At 40.2% G+C, this 20,933-nt stretch overlaps 1 protein-coding gene across 2 annotated transcripts in view; it reads right to left on the reverse strand.

The window, feature by feature from the left end:
- Nucleotides 1-20,933, reverse strand: part of INTS4 (integrator complex subunit 4) — a 116,613-nt gene that overhangs the window by 10,697 nt on the left and 84,983 nt on the right. For both annotated transcript variants that reach the window (XM_077767537.1, XM_077767538.1), the window contains exons 16-19: nucleotides 12,258-12,351; nucleotides 9,864-9,944; nucleotides 7,115-7,245; nucleotides 891-950 (exon numbers count right to left, since the gene is read on the reverse strand). In XM_077767537.1, the coding sequence (XP_077623663.1) occupies nucleotides 891-950; nucleotides 7,115-7,245; nucleotides 9,864-9,944; nucleotides 12,258-12,351 (366 nt within the window). The remainder of the gene's footprint in view (nucleotides 1-890; nucleotides 951-7,114; nucleotides 7,246-9,863; nucleotides 9,945-12,257; nucleotides 12,352-20,933) is intronic.

Genomic DNA, 20,933 nt, shown 5'->3' on the forward strand with positions numbered 1-20,933 from the left:
AGAGGAGAGGAGAGGAGAGGAGAGGAGAGGAGAGGAGAGGAGAGGAGAGGAAAGAAAGAAAGAAAAAGAAAAGAAGAAATGAAAAGAGAAAAAAAGAATCCAAAACCAAAGGCATGAACTCAACTAAGATTTGAAGCTAGGATCTTAAAGAGCCAATGTATCATTTGCTAGAGAGCAGCACCCACTGGTGAAGTATGGTATTGCAACTCAGCCCTACAGGAAGCTATCTCACCCAAATGAAGACTCAAAAGGATAGTCACGGAAACTTCAGGTTTGATGAAGTTCAAGGGGGCAGGGATAAGGGGGTGGAAGAATGAAATATCTGACTTCATAAATATTAGACTATAAAATCCTATAAATTCCTTCCTCCTAGTATTATATTGCCAGTACATCACATGTCTGGTCACCAATTCCACTACACTTCTTCACTAAGCCTTCCACTCATCTACTAGATCTGTTTCAATCAACTTACTCCATATAGAACTCTGCGAAAACATGGCTGTACTACAAAATAAAGGATGCCTATAGAATTATGGAACAATTCTGTGTAGATTACTGTTGAATTTCCATATTTCTCTAAAAAGAAATTTTTTGTTGAGATTTTTCAACAAAAAAATTTGTTTTACCATCTAGATACTTGTCTTTTTGTGGCCCAGGTGAATGTTGAATCTAAATGATTCCTGATATTTTTACTGTACCATTGCTATACATTTAGTTAAGTTTAAAGCTTACAGGCCTTAAAGAAATGCACAACGAAGGCACACTGCCACAGATAACAGGTTGGATGGGATGAACCAAGGGTTCTGGTTTCTGACTACCCTTGTTGCCCCCTAAGTGCTACTCTCTGCATAACCAAGATTTAATAAGCTAGATGATAATAAAATACTTGCCTCTGAAAAAAGTCCACTTCCTGTAAAAACTTTTCACACATCCCAAACAAGGGGTCAACTCTGCAGAAAAAGAGAAAAACAAACACACATAACACATATTTTGCTTATGTAATCTTCAAACTGAGGAATGAGGACCAAGTTCCCAGAAACCTGAGCCTACATGAAAGGAAATGAGAGTATTACACTACCAAAATGATCTCTAAAAGGAAGAGCAGATTCCTAATGGACTTGGGGGCAAATATCTGCCAGAGTAGCTATTGGGCTCAATGAGCACTCAAAATCAAAGGCTGTCATAGGCCGTGCCTGGCATCAGACTCACAAAGGACACAGGGCAGAAGCACAGCCTGCAGGCAGGGTGGCGTCATGTTCCTCCTCAGCGGGAGTCCTCACCGCGCTCCATTCAGCTATTCACTGGGAGCTGGGAGCTCTGGGAGCTCTGATTTTGCCGCAGACAGACAGCTCAGGTGCAAGGAGATGACATCTACATCAGGTGAGTTTGGAGACCACCCTGCATGAGAAGCCTCATGCTCCACATGTGCTAACATCTCCTGACACAAATCCACAGGCGCACCTTCCAGGGTCTCCACAAGGGATACGCTCAGTTATAAGAATCACTGCACTCAGTGGAACCCAAAGTTTGGTGTCTGCTTCAGGCAATTACAGTTCACTGGCAGTCCCTTCTGGTCTAGATGCAATTTTCTCAGGGATCATTTTTATGATCACAGAGGTACCTAGTAAATACAGTATATACTACCAGGTTTCCAGGGGATATACCTAGAAAGTTAACTAAACGTCAAATTCTCATGCAGAAGCGGAAAAGTTTTGTTACTACTCTGCTCATAGACACACACGATGTTCTTTCCTCACTTGGCTTCTCTGGTTTCAGAGCCACACATTTTCTTTTCATTTCTTGTAATTTCTGAATGAAACTTTCTATTTATTTTCATTAATATAGTATTCATTAGAGGAGTAAAATTCCAGTGAAGAAAAACAGACAAATACTCTTTCCTTATATAAAAACATGCAAGAAAATGGTGTCAAGGTTCTTAATAACCCAGTTTAGTCTTTCTACTAAAATGTAAGCTCCCTGAGAGTAGGGACTTTGTATTAATCATTTTGATATACATTTTCTGGCATAAGCAACTATTCAATAAATATCTGTTGAATGAACAAGTTAAATGAGAAATGACAGATGGAAACTTACTCTACAAGCAACATGCATTTGAATTCTTTTCCTAAAAAACAGGTAGCACTCAAAAAACTGTCTTCACTCTGATAAACTACCAGAAATGGAATTGAAATCTGATAGCGAGGTTCACCCACTAAAGATCTCCAGGAGTGAGAGGATTTGGGAGGGAGACCTCCAGCTAAGCAGGGGGTGAAAGGGAAGCAATTCAACCAAGCAGTGTCAATGAGGGGCCTGCCTATATGGAGTCATCTTGTAGAACTTCCCAACAGTAAAACATAAAAAGATTTAAGAACTCTCTCTGAACCCCAAAACAGACCAGGAAGCCTCACCTACAGGTTTTATGAAGTAAGCCTTTATCACTAAGAACCTCTACTTTTGGTGTGAGGAAGCAAAGCAGAGGAAAAGTAAAGTCCACTGGGAAACCAAACACTGATCTACAACTGACTTCCATGTGTAGGTATGCAATGACAATGGAAAATTATTAGATGCTATTATCAGGGCTGAAAAGGATACCAAGCAGACCTCAGTGAGAGAAAGTCAAGGCAAGAAAGCTCAGAAAAAAAAATTTTTTTAATTCTAATAAATAACCTCAGAGAGATTAAAGAGGAGATCTGAAAGGATACTGCACTGGTAAAACATGAGAAACTGCTATGAAAAGGGCACATTGAAGAAAACATACTTGCAAATGGACAGTAGTAATGAAATGAACTCAAAAGTAAGGAATACTACATTGAAAAATGATGAAAACTGAAGTCATCACTTAAAAAAGCACATTGAGGGGCACATGGGTGGCTCAGTCACTTAAGCATCTGACTTCGGCTCAGGTCATGATCTCACAGTTCTTGAGTTCAAGCCCCGCAAAGTGCTCTGTGCTGAGAGCTCAGAGCCCGGAGCCTGCTTCAGATTCTGTGTCTCCCTCTCTCTCTGTTCCTCCCCTGCTTGCATTCTGTTTCTGTCTCTGTCTTGCTAAAAATAAATAGATTTTTAAAAAAATTTTAAGAGAGCATATTGAGGAATTTACTCATAATATAGAGTAGAAAAACTAAGAAACTAAAATTATGAGGAAAATAATATGATATAGAAAAAATAGATCCAGAAGACACAACATCCTGTATGACAGACTGGAGTGGATGGAAGTAGTAGTAATTAAAGAAATAATACAGGAGAAAAGATCCCTGAGCTAAAAGCAGAGTTTATACTTTAAAGTCCAACTGAAGGTCAGTAAGAGCACTGAAAGAAAACAGGTATCTACACATATCCTGGTAGAATTTCTAAAGAGACAAAAAGAAAAGAAGAGAAGAGAAGAGAAGAGAAGAGAAGAGAAGAGAAGAGAAGAGAAGAGAAGAGAAGACAACCAAGAAAAATAAGGAAACAAAAGAAAGAGAGCCAGGCTGACACTGGATATCCTGTTACACTAAATACTGAACAGTAACTCAGCCATATTTACAGAATTCGGAAAGAATTCCAGTTATGCATACGAGCAAAAGAGAGGCAGTTTCAGACATGCAGGGTCTCAATGAGTGTACCAATTATATATTTATTCAGAAAAACAACTACTAGAGAATGTGCTCCTATCAAATAGTGAATTAGAACAAGGAATTTTAGGGGTGCCTGGGTGGCTCAGTCAGTTAAGCGTCTGACCAGTTCAGATCATGATCTCGTGGTTCATGAGTTCAAGCCCCACACTGGGCTCTGTGCTTACAGCTCAGAGCCTGGAGCCTGCTTAGGATTCTGTGTCTCCCTCCCTCCCTCCCTGCCCGCTCCCCTACTTGTGCTCACTAGCTCGCTCTCTCTCTCAAAAATTAATAAACATTAGAAAAAAAAAATTCTTGGGGCGCCTGGGTGGCTTAGTCGGTTAAGCGTCCGACTTTCGCTTAGGTCATGATCTCGCGGTTTGTGGGTTTGAGCCCCGCGTCGGGCTCTGTGCTGACTGCCAGCTCAGAGCCTGGAGCCTGTTTCAGTCTGTGACTCCCTCTCTCTCTGACCCTCCCCTGCTCACGCTGTCTCTCTCTCTCTCCTAGAAATAAATTAAAAAAAAAAAAATTAGAAAAAAAATTCTTAAAAGAACAAGTAATTTTAAAAAGCAGCTGTGGCACAGACATAAAAAATAGGAGAGCAATTTGAAGCTAACTTATTTTGAAAAAGTACTTATAAAGATTAATGCATACTTTAAGAATTCTTAAATTAAGAGATACATTATAAAAACATAATAAGCTGAAACTAAATTCCAAACTGACAGTATTAGACAATCAAATAAAAATACATTAGAACTTTCATCTTCATCTGAGGTGATTTTGATAAAGATGATTGTAAAGTCTATTTAATTTTGTGTACTGATAAGTTGAATGTTTATTAAAAATATAAGTAAAAATACTATTTATACAACTAATATAAGCTAACATTTATCAAGTGTTTAGTCTGAATGAGTCAGACAGTATTTTACGAGCTTTATATATAATAATTCGATAATCCTTACAATAACCGTATTAAGGAGAGGTAGATACTATTATTATCCTAGTTTAACTTACAGGGATTGAACCGAGGCACAGAGGTCTTCAGTAGCTTGTCCAAGATTCCTAAGTTTGCAAATGGCGGGAGTCAAGATCTGAGTCTAAGCAACAAGGAACCAGAGCCCTCTTAACCACGATCTTATGCTGCCTCTCACTTCTCAGAACTCATGCTCGCTTCAGCAGCACAGCTACTAGAAGCACAATCAGAACTTTCAAAGCCTTGGAAGAAACAAAGAAACAAAGAAAACAACCAATCCAGCAAAAGCCAAGAAAGAAAAGAAGCAGGAATGCACAAGAAAATATAAAATAGTACAACACAAGATCAAATATATTAGAGTCTCTGTATAAGGACATGGAAAAATAAAATACTGGGAAAAAATAGTTTCAAACTGACAGTGAGGCAAACCATAAGAGGCTCTTAAGTACAGAAAACAAACTGAAGGCTGATGGTGGAGAGAGGGGAAAATGGGTGATGGGCATTGAAGAGGGCACTTGCTGGGATGAGTAAAGGTGTTATATGTAAGTGATGAATCACAGGAATCTACCCCCAAACCAAGAGCACCCTGTATACACCGTATATTAGCCAACTCGACAATAAATTATATTAAAAAACAAAAAACAGAAATACTGTTGGATAAAACTAAAAGGAAACAAAACACAAAGTATATTATGATTCCATTTATATTAATATGCACACATTTATAATGTAGATCTGTTTATCTGGCTGGGGAAGTCTGTTGACAGTTGTTTTAGAAGGGGTAGATTACCAGGGAACCTTCACTTAATTTGCAATATTTAAATTAAAAAAAAAATTTTTTTAGTAATCATACATAAACTAAGGAAGATATCTATTTTATTAAATTAAAAAGTGCAGGGGTGCCTGGGTGGCTCAGTTGGTTGGGTGGCCGACTTCAGCTCTGGTCATGATCTTGTGGTTCGTGTTTGAGCCCCACATCGGGCTCTGTGTTGACAGCCAGCTCGGAGCCTGGAGCCTGTTTCAGATTCTGTGTCTCCCTCTCTCTGACCCTCCCCTNAGAAATAAAAAAAAAATTAAAAAAAAAAAAATTAAGAAATAAATAAAACTTTAAAAAAAAAACACTATTAAAAAAAAGTGTAGATGCCAACACAAGCACCTGTCTTTGCTCAGCTGTGACTGGCAAATAGTAGGAATTAAACATTTGTTAAATGGATGTATGGCTACCTCTAAGATTAAATCACTACCGGGGCGCCTGGGTGGCTTAGTCGGTTAAGCGTCCGACTTTCGCTTGGGTCATGATCTCGCGGTTCGTGGGTTCGAGCCCCGCGTCGGGCTCTGTGCTGACNAAAAAGTTAAATCACTACCTGATTTTATTGGGTCACTAGATCAAAATAAGTGAAGAAATAAATACCATTCAGAATGTTCTTTCTGACCTGGTATATTTCAGTGCTTACTTCAACACTCCTGTTTCCTTCTCTACGCCACATTTAGACTGACACAATCGCCTGACTGAGCATCACATGTGTCCTCCATCTGGGAACAAGCTACTGCACTGTATCAAATCTACAATGCCATCATTCTTAAGATGCACCTTTATTTTATGAAACAAGAAATGAACAACAAAAAAATGCTTTCAATCAAAATAGGGTAAAATCAAAAAGATATGAAATCAAAATTTCAGAGAAGTTAAATTTTTAAATGTGCATTTTAGAACCAACTTTCTATTAGAAAGTCTGATAGTGAGCTCTTAGTATGTACCAAGTACTATGTTAAAGTACTTCTACATGTATTATCCCATTTTTAAAAACTTTTTAATGTTTTATTTATTTCTGAGATAGAGAGAGAGAGAGACAGTGTGAGCAGGGAAGGGTCAGAGAGAGAGGGAGATACAGAATCTGAAACAGGCTCCAGGCTCTGAGCTGACAGCACAGAACCCGACGCGGGGCTCGAACCCATGAACCGTGAGATGATGACCTGTGCTGAAGTCAGACGCTTAACCAACTGAGGCACCCAGGTGCCCCCATTTATTCTTTATAAAAACCCCATGATACAGATGCTGTCATCATTCTCTTTTTACAGGCAGGGAAACAAGCCACAGAGAGGCTTAAAAAAAACCCATCCATAACCAAACAACCAGGAAGTGGAGAGGTCTGGGTTTGAAAAAGTTAGTCTCACTGCACTGCACATTATCTGAATTTGTCTTTACTGCCTAGAAGAGCTCACTAGTCCTTTCAGAAGAGAAAAAATGGTTCCTGGCACTAATTCTTAAAGCAATCTAGCAAAGACCATAGAGAGTGTCCTCGTTGGCTGATGAAGACTTACGGTGTGCTGTAGGCAGCAGAGAGCCACTGGAAGGGTCTTCCAGAGATCTAATTTGATCCAAAGATATTACTTGGAATATCTGAGAAAATGAACAGTTTTCATACCCCTTAGCTAATCTTTTCTAAGTATCTTTTCACTTCTCATTAACCTTGGTGAGATCTCTGAATGCATTTGGAAGTGTCTTTGAAAGGACCGCACCCCACTTCTGGCCAGCCTTACATCTTACCCTCGAGTAGTCCGTGCTGTTACTATAAGTTGCAAGGCTTTCGCCTGCAGCCTCATGTGATGGATAATCACCACCTGTTTGTTCTCCACACCACTGTACATGAACTCCATTTTGTAGGTCTCTTCCATGATCTATAAGGAAAGGTAATTAACGATCAGTAAAAGCATCATAATAGTCTCGAGACCAGCACAGAATTATAGGTGAACTCTGAACTGAGTTTTTGTTTTGTTTTGTTTTTTGTTTTTTTTTAAGTAGACTCTATGCCTAACACAGAGGCCAACGCAGCGCTCAAACTCACGACCCTGAGATAGAGACCTGACCTGAGATCAAGAGTCAGATGCTTAACCAATTGAGCTACCCAGGCACCTCTGAACTGAGTTTTAATATGAACTGAGATACTGAAGTGCCTATGGTGAGAGAAATTAGGTAACTTTATAAAAATTAAGATGTGTTTTAAGAAATTACTATCGTATGTCTTATGAAAAGAGAGTAAGTTGTTTTGTCAGTTAAAAAAAAGACTTTCTGGGGGACGCCTGGGTGGCTCAGTTGGTTAAGCATCTGACTCTTGACTTCAGCTGAGGTCATGATCTCATGGTATGAGAGTTCTACCCCCACGCAGGGCTCTGTGCTGGCAGTGTGGAGCCTGCTTGGGTTTCTGTCTCCCTCTCTCTGTGTCCCTCCCTTGCCTGTTCTCTCTCTCAAATAAAAATAAAACTTTTTTTTTTTAAGTTTTTAAACATTTATTTTTAAAAAACTTTTTAACACTTATTTTTTTATTTTTAAAATTTATTTTAACATTTATTTATTAAAGATAAAACTTTAAAGAAGAAAAAAAAGACTTTCAGGGCATCTGGGTGGCTTGTCAGTTAAGCATCTGACTTTGGCTCAGGTCATGATCTCATGGCTCCGTGTCGGGCTCTGTACTAATGCCTCAGAGCCTAGAGCCAGCTTTAGACTCTGTTCTCCCTCTCTCTCTGCCTCGCTCCTGTACTCGTTCGCGCTCTCTCTCTCTCCCTAACATAAACAAACATTAAAAAAAAAAAAAAAGGACTTTCATCTGGTAACAAAGTCATCTTAGTTGATGATGTAAAAATATTTAATCACTGATATAACTGTAAAGCACTGTTTGTTACCCCTAAACCGTGGGTACAAATGAATAAACCGTGGGAACAAGTGAATAAACACTGTGTATGGACACCCAACCCCAGGAAAAGTCCTCAAGGATTTAGCATCAGGAACCATTAGCCATGTAGTAGGCATCCAAACAGCAGACTGTTCTATGGGCCTGGTCTGTTGAAGGGAGTCTGGAGAGAGAACAAGTACAGAAAACAATGACTACAACCTCAGCTCAAGCCCAGTGCATTAAGCTCTTGCTCTGTTCTATCCAAATCACCTGCTCCCATCCAGTGATATTTCTCTCTCAAATCTGTGCTTGCCTTCCTTTGAGGGCTTTGGAGTCAGAGAAAGGACTACAGGCTCTCCCACAACTGGCAGTAAGACAAATTAATTATATAAGTGCCTCAGTTTCACTATCTGTAAACAGGGAAGAAACAGTACCAAAGTCATAAAATTTAAAGGATCAAATGGAGTATGGAAAGCACTTAGTATAGTATCCAGCACCTAACAATGGGGATTCCTCTCTCTTTCTTCCAGACTGCTGCTCCCTGGTCCTATCCTTGCCGTTCTGGAGTTCTAGTCATTAGGTTCTACTCCCTGACAATAAGCCACACAGCAGGGCTGAGAGGGAGTCTAGGTCAGATGAGAGATCAAGTAGAACAGTGGAAAGAAAACACTATGGCTATCAGAAGATAGGGACTCAATTCCCTAATTCAACTACCTATAGCTCTATGAATTTAATCTTGCTGATCCTTAACAGTTATTTCACCTATAAAATGGACTTAATATTTATTCATACGTAATGGGATTACTGTGAGTATTAATTAATTAAAATAGACTTGAAATCACTTAGTGAACTGTACTTTAACAATCACAGTCACCATCTTTAGCTTGCTACTGGGTCATAATGACACGGTCATATACGGACTCCCAACCTGGAAGACATGACCCAGAAGAGTTCACTAAATCCCAGTGAATGAAGGGAAATTGCTCAAAGCTACAAAGAAATAAACTCAAGGCAAATATAATTAAAAGCTACTTAATGAACTGAGGAGAACATAAGGACCTTTTAACATTCAAGACATGGTACAGGCTAAAAACACAAACAACCACAAAATGAGTTCAGCTACATTTTCAGATGAAAGATTCACGACAGCATTTACTGGATTTTAGTCTATCTAAAATACAAACTGATAATAATATATTTTTAGAACACTAAAGCATCTTAGAAATCATCCAGTTAAAGGGCACGTGGGTGGCTCAGTCAGTTAATTAAGCATCCAGTTCTTGATCTTGACTCAGGTCATAATCTCAGTTCATGAGACTGAACCCCGAGTCAGGCTCTGTGCTGACAGTATGGAGCCTGCCTGGGATTTTCTGTCTCCCTTTCTCTCTCCCCTGCCCTAGGAAGGTGGGACAGAACAAAGGGAGGAAGGGAGGGAGGGAGGAAGAAAGGAAGCAGGCAAGCCAGTGCTGTGTCCCCTAATTATGCTACTTCTCATATCACTAACTTCTGTCACAAGCTGGAACTGGGAAGGCCACAACAGAGGCCACGTAAAAGCCTCTGACTCCAACTCAGACAACACAATTCTTGGATAGAGATCCATCTGAGAAGAAAGTTCCAATAGTTTACCTGTTTTGCTGCTGCTGAGGCCAAATCACTCTGCTTCAAATACAAAGGGGCGGCCACATTCCAAAGCTTTTCTTGCAAGGCCTACACAGACAAATCAGGAGAGAAACGAACAAAGAGATCAAAAAGACTGGCATGTCATTTGAGGCTTATGTGTTTGTTTTACTTCGGAAGTCTACGCATTAGAACTTCCTCTCAAACTTATTCCTTTAAGCTAATAAGCCCTGCCTACTATAAAGAAAAAAGAAACCAAAGGTTTGAGCTCCTCCCCATTCAATCCAATTCCTGGCTCAAAAGCCCTACATCCAGATCAGACCAGTGCTTGCAGGCAAAGAGCAGGAGCCATCCAGGTCTCACCAAAGTGTGCAAGCAAGCCAGCTTCCAGGGTTCTCGCGCCTCCTTGTTCCCAGAGCCACTCACTAGACTACCCTGGCTGCCTCGACCCTTCTTGCTTGACTGTGGCTCTTTTATTTTGCCCTATCTTTTGAACAGCTCTATCACCTTACTGACATACCCAAACTAGAAATCAAGAAGCTTTCCTAGATTCCTCCCTCTCGCTCCATCTATGTTCAAAACTAGCACTAAGAGCCATAATTTTACCTTCCAACTCTCTCCTCTCATCAGAACGGCCTCATCTCTCAATTATCTGATAAAACTCTGCTGTAGACCCCATTTTTATAGTCCTTCTCATTACAGACATCTTTTAATGGCTTTATAGAAAACCTAGACTGAAAATTTCCAATAGAAGTATAACACAAACCATATATATAATTTTATGTTGTCAAGCAGCCACATTTTTAAAAGTAAAAAGAAACGGGTAAAATTAATTTTAACAATATAACTTATTTAACTTAGTATATTTATTATAATTTCACTATAAAGTCAGTATTTAAATGTCATGGTATGTAATTCTTCATAAAGATCATTACTGGCTACAGAATGTACTGTTGAGTAGATGCGCCATAATTTACTTACCTTTTACCCTGTTATCAAACACTTGCCTGCCTTTGGTTCTAAGCCTTTACCCCTCACCTACCCCGCCACTCCATGACACAGAGTGAACAACATAGTTCTATGTTCTTTGCAAGAATATTCTCTTTTCTTTTTCTACTGTAGAAAGATAGATTCTTTTTAAAGACCTGCTTGTATACCTTATAGAGAAAATAAGAAGTCAAGAAAGAAGGAAGACCAACAATGACATGGCATTCACTATGTATCAAACATTAAGCACAGGGCTCTTACACATCTTGCTTGTTACCAGTCCTTATCTAAGCAGAATTATTATTAGCCCTGTTACACAGACGCTTGGAAAAGATAAAAAACAAAACAAAACAAAAACTTTGCAAAGTGGCACAGAGGAACTTTTGGGGTTACTGGAAACGCTCTATATCTTGACTGTGGTGGTGGTTACACAGGTATACACATTATATGCATTTGAAAGAATCTATCTAGCCAAACAAGAGCTGTTTAAATCCCAGCGCATTTCAGTGTACATACCCACCTCCACATATATACACATACCTGCAAAGCCCTAAGCTCACATATCTTATAGTGAGAAATAATTTCTTAACTACTCCATTTATTCTGACTTTACTCAAATATCATAATCACTTCAGAAGCGCCTAGTTGGCTCAGTTGGTTGAGTCTCCAATTCTTAATTTCTGCTCAGGTCATGATCTCACATTCCCGAGTTCAAGCCCTACATCAGGCTCTTGCTTCCAGTGCTAAGTCTGCTTGAGATTCTCTCTGCCCCTCCCCCACTCATTCTCTTTCTCTCTTAAAATAAACTTTAAAAAAAAAAACTTTAAAAAATATAATAATCACTTTAAAGACTAACTAACTGAAGATGCTTGGATAAAGCAAAGATAAAAGCTTATCAAGTGAGAAGGAGTCCCCTAAATCCTAAACCTAAATTTAGAGCAAAGTTGGTTACCAACTTTGCGTGTGTATGTAAAAACTCTAACTACCTAATATGGAATGCCAGCAAGGTGGTCATTTTAAAAGCAATGAAATCAACCTTTTGACTAGTAACACTTGGACAAAGTAAAACTGGCATTTTAATAAAATAATATAAAAGTTCTATGCTAATCAAATTATAAAAACAATTTAAAATCCATATGATTCTAATGACAATGATTATCCAATCTATTCTAATTATAAAATGATAAAAGAATACTTCCAAATTAAAAAAATTTAAATTCCCACAGGAGCTAACAATTCTTTAATTAGAGACAAATATAATTACACTGACAAATAATTTCTCCACTGCTAAGCGGCTGCGTAAGACTACATTTTTCCATTAACAGCCTAAAGAACTGCTGAATCCATTAAAGTGCATTCTTATGCACTTTATGCACATTATAAGCACAATCACAAACATAATGGATCCAAACCCACCTTGATGAGAAGAAGTTGACACCGAAGATAGGTAGCAGAGAAGTCAGCGACTCCTGCTAATTCAGATTGAAGTTCTCCAAGTCTTTGCAGATCCCTGTGGTAAATAAAACCCCAAGCCACACATTGGATAGGGACAATGACATTGATATAAAGATCACATCAAAAGCACTTTACCATTTTATACCTAGTAAATAAATTGGTCACAATTTTTTTTCAGTCTTTATTTTTTTTAAGTAATCTTTACACCCATCATGGGGCTCGAACTCACAATCCCGAAATCAAGAATCATGCACTCTACTTGTGGGCCAGCAAGGTGTCCCACAACGACAGAACCCAATGCTAGAGGGTTATAATGAAACTGGCTCACTCATGCTTTGATAGCAGTTTAAGCAAATACAATTCTTTTGGAAAGCAACACTGTACTATGTTATAAAAGTTATACATATTATACAAAATATACAAATATTTTGATCAGTAGCTTTATGCTGAGAAATAATTCTTTGGGGAATATCCAACAGAAACAAGCACTAGGTGTTGCATGTAAGTGATGAATCATAGAAGTCTACTGCTGAAACCAATACTGCACAGTATGTTAAATAAAATTTAAATTTAAAAAATGCTTTAAAAAATGAAATGAAATGCTTTATACCCCACAACATTCACTCTTGTACAGACTATTACAGTGGAATATTCTACAATTATTAAAAGATAAAATGGTAGTAAGGTATATGATCTCAACTATGTAAAAACTATGTGTAGAAGAAAAGTACAGCAAAGTGGTTTTCTGGATAGAGGTATTAGGGTGGTTTTTAGTGCCTTCTCCCAACTGTGCTTTATTTTCTATATAATAGATGAGTTTTTTTTTTTAATTTTTTTTTTTAATGTTTTATTTATTTCTAGGAGAGAGAGAGAGACAGCGTGAGCAGGGGAGGGTCAGAGAGAGAGGGAGTCACAGACTGAAACAGGCTCCAGGCTCCGAGCTGGCAGTCAGCACAGGGCCCGACGCGGGGCTCGAACCCACGAACCGCGAGATTATTACCTAAGCGAAAGTCGGACGCTTAACCGACTAAGCCACCCAGGCGCCCCGATGAGTATTTTTTTTGTGTCATCAGGAAAAAAAAAAAAAAAATTTTTTAAGATACTGTAGTAGACTTTGTTGGCTCCCTACCCATTTGGCCATTCTGTACTTCTTCCTCACTAACTGAACTCTGAGTTTGTTCAAGGGCAGGTGTCCTCAAACCCAGTTCCAGGCAGATTCTGATTGAACTAAGCCAATTAGTATATGTCATCTCCCTTGTTATGTGACTGAAGTTGGCCTTGTCAGTCCTAATGGAAGGACATATATTCCATGCTTGGTGCAGGTCTGATAGTGTCTCTGTCTGTCTATCTCTATCTCTGATGCACTAGACCGAACAAGAGCACTTAATAGTCCTGATTCTGCCACTGGCAGCCATACTGTAACTCTGAAAGAAAAAAGCCTTGGGATAAAGCAAATGCTGAGGACAAGAAAAATCCAAAGAGGCAAAAGAACTGGGTCCTCAATGACATAAGTGATATAAATGAACTGCCTGACCATACCATACTTAGGACTGCCTCTGATTTTCTATTTGTTTTTTTTTTTTAATTTTTTTTTTAATTTTTTTTAATGTTTTATTTATTTCTAGGAGAGAGAGAGAGAGACAACGTGAGCAGGGGAGGGTCAGAGAGAGAGGGAGTCACAGACTGAAACAGGCTCCAGGCTGAGCTGGCAGTCAGCAAAGAGCCCGACGCGGGGCTCGAACCCATGAACCACGAGATCATGACCTAAGCAAAAGTCGGACGCTTAACCGACTAAGCCACCCAGGCGCCCCTGATTTTCTATTTGTATGAGGAAATAAAAAGCCACTGTAAGCCTGTTTGAAATGAGCATCAGATACCTGAAATTACAAGTATCCTAGCTGGATGCAGGTATAGACAAAATGATAACAAAAATATAAAAAAGAGCTGCCTGTGGACAAGAAAACACAAACAGTTGTGTGGGGCCTGGAATTAGGGATTTCAAATTTCTAATATGTTGAATAGACAATACATACCAAGCTATAGAATTAAACCAATAAAGCACAGAATTCAAAAGAGACTACAGGACATGAAATTGAGTTAGTGCACCTTCCCATCCCAACGCGCTCTCACCACTACACCCTTCTCAGAGGCAACCACCACTGGCAGTCTCTTTTACATTCTTCTGGGGATACACAGTACATCTACAAAAAAAACACTGTTTTTCTTTTCTTTTCTTCTTTTTGCTGGGGAGGGAGGGAGAGGTGTGTGTGGGTGTGTGTGTGTGTGTGACCTAATAATCCATCTCAGAAAGCATTCATGGAAAGCTATCTTATTTTTTAATGGCAACATCAAAATTTCATATAGAAATGATGGCTGTGGAAAACCTGAAGATTTGGGTCACAAGGAAAGACGAGGGGCAGGGTTGGCATAAAGTTTCACAATTTAAAGTTCATGTAAAGTTTGACAACAGCCTGTACAAAACTATCCATTGGAGTAAGCCCCTCCCACTAATCTCATGCAACTTAACAAAATGTTTATTTATTTTAATGTTTATTTATTTTTGAGAAAGAGAGAGAACAGGGGAGGGGCAAAGAGAAAGGGAGACAGAGAATCAGAAGTGGGCTCTGCACTGACAGCAGAGAGCCTGATGCAGGTCTGGAACTCACGAACTGCGAGGTCATGACCTGAGCGGAAGACAGATGCTTAACCAACTGAGCCACCCAGGTGCCCCTCATGCAACTTTTTAATAGCTAATGCTGCCTCCTACAGACCTTGATATCAGGAAGGAGATACCCCAGAAAAGGACACAGAATGAATTCTTCCCAAAGTGACTCAAGAAATTAGGGCCAGTGGCTTATAGATTATCTCTTGTGAATTTTGGCAGCTAGAGTGGTTCCTGGAGTCTGCTCAGGTGTCGGAATCCAGCACAATAAAAGGCAAGACCCTGTACTAGCTACTCACACCTGTGAAATGCTACTGGGGTGGCCAGCTGGTCCCTCTCTTTCACATCTCTGAGGTCTCTCTTGCAAAGACAGCCCTGAATCGCTGTATTTCTGAAATGTTTCCTCTCCAGGAAGAGTCTGCCTTCTGTTAACAATTATAGAGAACACTGACCAGCTGACTAGACATTAGCTGACGGCTGCCAGGTGTTAAGCTTTTCTATAGCCCCTGCACTGCTGCAACTGCTCTCAGTTGCACAGAACAAGATGTAACCCAACCAGCCATGGGAAATCCAAACTACTGTACGAGCAAAAAAAGGAACGTGCTCACCCTGGACAAAAGGCCCCTATCCTACTGCTTCCTCTCGGTAACTACCTATGCCCACAATCCTCAGGAAGTTTAAACATCCATTAGAAAACTATGAACTCTTTAATGAGGCACAAAGAGCACCTTCTATGTGCACTATACTAGGTGTGCTAGGTGTTTCCTTACTTGAGCCCATTTAATCCTGACAACGCAAATTGCAATTAAGCCTATTTCACTGAGAGTGAAAGGGAAGGTCAGAGTTTAAGTGGTGTGTCCAAGGTTACAAGACTAATAAGCAGCAAAAACAGGCCTTGAACTCAGGTCTGTCTGAACTCCACAAATCTTTTTTTTAAATAAACCATATCATATTTCATTTATTTAATATTAAAGTCTTCTTTTAATGTTTATTTTTGAGAGAGAGCAGGGAAGGGGCGGCGGGGGGCAGGACAGAGTATCTGAAATGGGCTGTGCGCGGACAGCAGACAGTCCAATGTGGGGCTTGAACTCACAAACCGTGAGATCATGACATGAGCCTAAGTCAGATACTTAAATGACTAAGCCACCCAGCCACACTAAAGTCTTTTCATTTATTTATGAACTACATCAAATGCAGATGACACCAAAATGGATTTGAAACCAGATGCATATTTTTTAAATAGTTTGTTTATTTTTGAGACAGAGACAGTACATGAGTGGGAGAGGGGCAGAGAGCAAGGGAGACACAGAATCTGAAACAGGCTCCAGGCTCTGAGCTATCAGCACAGAACCCGACGCGGGACTCGAACCCATGAACCGCAAGATCATGTCCTGAGCTGAAGTCAGACACCCAACCCACTGCACCACCCAGGTGTCCCTGAAATCAGATGCATATTAAGTCACATTTCTATGAATGTGATTTGGGAAGGCAAATGTGCCCCTCCCAGGAACACTAGCAATTCTTAGTCCACATGCTGCCACTAAGTAGCATTTATAAAGTNAAGAGCCCGACGCGGGGCTCGAACCCATGAACCACGAGATCATGACCTAAGCAAAAGTCGGACGCTTAACCGACTAAGCCACCCAGGCGCCCCTGATTTTCTATTTGTATGAGGAAATAAAAAGCCACTGTAAGCCTGTTTGAAATGAGCATCAGATACCTGAAATTACAAGTATCCTAGCTGGATGCAGGTATAGACAAAATGATAACAAAAATATAAAAAAGAGCTGCCTGTGGACAAGAAAACACAAACAGTTGTGTGGGGCCTGGAATTAGGGATTTCAAATTTCTAATATGTTGAATAGACAATACATACCAAGCTATAGAATTAAACCAATAAAGCACAGAATTCAAAAGAGACTACAGGACATGAAATTGAGTTAGTGCACCTTCCCATCCCAACGCGCTCTCACCACTACACCCTTCTCAGAGGCAACCACCACTGGCAGTCTCTTTTACATTCTTCTGGGGATACACAGTACATCTACAAAAAAAACACTGTTTTTCTTTTCTTTTCTTCTTTTTGCTGGGGAGGGAGGGAGAGGTGTGTGTGGGTGTGTGTGTGTGTGTGACCTAATAATCCATCTCAGAAAGCATTCATGGAAAGCTATCTTATTTTTTAATGGCAACATCAAAATTTCATATAGAAATGATGGCTGTGGAAAACCTGAAGATTTGGGTCACAAGGAAAGACGAGGGGCAGGGTTGGCATAAAGTTTCACAATTTAAAGTTCATGTAAAGTTTGACAACAGCCTGTACAAAACTATCCATTGGAGTAAGCCCCTCCCACTAATCTCATGCAACTTAACAAAATGTTTATTTATTTTAATGTTTATTTATTTTTGAGAAAGAGAGAGAACAGGGGAGGGGCAAAGAGAAAGGGAGACAGAGAATCAGAAGTGGGCTCTGCACTGACAGCAGAGAGCCTGATGCAGGTCTGGAACTCACGAACTGCGAGGTCATGACCTGAGCGGAAGACAGATGCTTAACCAACTGAGCCACCCAGGTGCCCCTCATGCAACTTTTTAATAGCTAATGCTGCCTCCTACAGACCTTGATATCAGGAAGGAGATACCCCAGAAAAGGACACAGAATGAATTCTTCCCAAAGTGACTCAAGAAATTAGGGCCAGTGGCTTATAGATTATCTCTTGTGAATTTTGGCAGCTAGAGTGGTTCCTGGAGTCTGCTCAGGTGTCGGAATCCAGCACAATAAAAGGCAAGACCCTGTACTAGCTACTCACACCTGTGAAATGCTACTGGGGTGGCCAGCTGGTCCCTCTCTTTCACATCTCTGAGGTCTCTCTTGCAAAGACAGCCCTGAATCGCTGTATTTCTGAAATGTTTCCTCTCCAGGAAGAGTCTGCCTTCTGTTAACAATTATAGAGAACACTGACCAGCTGACTAGACATTAGCTGACGGCTGCCAGGTGTTAAGCTTTTCTATAGCCCCTGCACTGCTGCAACTGCTCTCAGTTGCACAGAACAAGATGTAACCCAACCAGCCATGGGAAATCCAAACTACTGTACGAGCAAAAAAAGGAACGTGCTCACCCTGGACAAAAGGCCCCTATCCTACTGCTTCCTCTCGGTAACTACCTATGCCCACAATCCTCAGGAAGTTTAAACATCCATTAGAAAACTATGAACTCTTTAATGAGGCACAAAGAGCACCTTCTATGTGCACTATACTAGGTGTGCTAGGTGTTTCCTTACTTGAGCCCATTTAATCCTGACAACGCAAATTGCAATTAAGCCTATTTCACTGAGAGTGAAAGGGAAGGTCAGAGTTTAAGTGGTGTGTCCAAGGTTACAAGACTAATAAGCAGCAAAAACAGGCCTTGAACTCAGGTCTGTCTGAACTCCACAAATCTTTTTTTTAAATAAACCATATCATATTTCATTTATTTAATATTAAAGTCTTCTTTTAATGTTTATTTTTGAGAGAGAGCAGGGAAGGGGCGGCGGGGGGCAGGACAGAGTATCTGAAATGGGCTGTGCGCGGACAGCAGACAGTCCAATGTGGGGCTTGAACTCACAAACCGTGAGATCATGACATGAGCCTAAGTCAGATACTTAAATGACTAAGCCACCCAGCCACACTAAAGTCTTTTCATTTATTTATGAACTACATCAAATGCAGATGACACCAAAATGGATTTGAAACCAGATGCATATTTTTTAAATAGTTTGTTTATTTTTGAGACAGAGACAGTACATGAGTGGGAGAGGGGCAGAGAGCAAGGGAGACACAGAATCTGAAACAGGCTCCAGGCTCTGAGCTATCAGCACAGAACCCGACGCGGGACTCGAACCCATGAACCGCAAGATCATGTCCTGAGCTGAAGTCAGACACCCAACCCACTGCACCACCCAGGTGTCCCTGAAATCAGATGCATATTAAGTCACATTTCTATGAATGTGATTTGGGAAGGCAAATGTGCCCCTCCCAGGAACACTAGCAATTCTTAGTCCACATGCTGCCACTAAGTAGCATTTATAAAGTTTGGACTGGATTTACTTACAAAATATCAAGAACTTGTCTACTGTGTCAGAAGAGCCACAATTGAAATTTTTTTTTTAATTTTTTAATGTTCATTTATTTTTGAGAGAGAGACACAGAGCATGAGCAGGGGAGGGGCAGAGAAAAAAGGAGACACAGAATCTGAAGCAAGCTCCAGGCTCTGAGCTGTCAGCCCAAGAGCCCAATGCGGGGCTTGAACTCAGGAACCGCGAGATCATGACCTGAGCCGAAGTCAGACGCTCAACTGACTGAGCCACCCAGGTGCCCCCACAATTTAAGTTTTAAAACATTTCATAAATGACTATTATCTCTGTAACTGCTATTCTCAAAATACTTTGCACAGATCATGATGTCATCTTCACAACAGTCCTATGAGCAGTTACGTAGTACCCTCAAATTACAGATGACGGTGTTGAGGCCCAAGATCATGAACCCAGGAAATGATAAAAACTAAGGCTTCAACCAATTCCTTTGGATTTTAAATCTGATTATCCTAGGTGCTTTTATGTCCTACAAACTGTTAGCCAGAAACAGAGCAGCGTGACCAGATGAAAGGGCTAGAAAGACCTATGTTCTAGTGCAGGAATTTGCTACTGTCTGTCCTGCAGAATCTTCTCCCTTCTTCACTTGATGAACTATTCATTCTTCAGGTAACTGCTTAGCCATCCAGGGAAGGGTTAGGTCCCTCCCTTCTGTTATCTGAGAGAACCCTGAACTCCCCATAATGCACATGGAAAACACAATATTGCATTGCATATTACCTATTTCCCCAACCAGGCTGTAAGATCCCTTGCAGCAGAGACTATTTTGTTTACTTCTGTGCCCCTTCAGCCTTAGCATATGATGGATACTCAAAAACAATGTAACGAATGAACCCCATCTCCCTCACTCATTCCAAAAATGGGGTACTTTTCTTAGATTGTTTTCAAATTCAATTCATAAAGCATTTAAAAGAGTGGGTACATAGCAGGCACTTGACAGACAGCTCTTGTTATGATCAAGGACAGCAGAGCCTTACCAAACATCAAATCCATAAATCTGGAGATAAGATATGGCTAGAAGGAAATGCCATCTATAACAATCTTACAAGTCTTCATTCCTGGGTCACCTGGGTGGCTCAGCTGGTTAAACCTCCAACTCTGACTTTCAGTTCAGATCATGACCTCACGGTCTGTGGGTTCGAGCCCTGTGTCAGGTTCACTGCTGATGGTGCAAAGCCTGCTTGGGATTTTGTGTCTCCCTCTCTCCTCTGCCCCTACCCCACTCTGTCTCAAAAATAAAAAAGCTTTAAAAATAAAATCTTCATTCCTTGTTAAGCAATCACAACTACAGTTTTCAACAAGTATTTATTGAGCTCCTATACAATACCCAAGGCACAATGGTGAAGACAAAGGAGTTACATCAAATTCTAGAAACAAATAAATCATTTCCCAGAGCCCTAACTGAACTACAGCACACATTCTATCAGTGAGATTCAGTTAGATTAAATGGGTGCTTGGATTACAATAAAGGGGATAGGGTGTGTATGATGGTGAAGTTTGTTTCAAACTAATACTAACAAGTAAGTGATCAGAGTCCTGATCAGAGAAACTTCTGTCTGAAACTCTAACATTTCACTTTGCAACAACTACCAAAAATGTAAGTACTGCAAAACCCCAGGCATCGGCTGACCTAATAGGAATTGCCTTCACTGCTGCATATCACAAAGCATCAATTTTTGTGGGGTTTTTTTGTTTTTTAATAAAAAAAAACTTTTAATGTTTATTTTTGAGAATGAGAGAGACAGAGCATAAGCAGGGTGGGGGCAGGGAGAGAGGGAGACACAAAATCCAAAGCAGGCTCCAGGCTCTGAGCTGTCAGCAAAGAGCACAATACAGGCCTCAAATCCACGA

This window comes from Crocuta crocuta, unplaced genomic scaffold (genome assembly GCF_008692635.1).
Source record: "Crocuta crocuta isolate KB4526 unplaced genomic scaffold, BGI_CrCroc_1.0 scaffold561, whole genome shotgun sequence".
NCBI classification, from domain to species: Eukaryota; Metazoa; Chordata; class Mammalia; order Carnivora; family Hyaenidae; genus Crocuta; species Crocuta crocuta.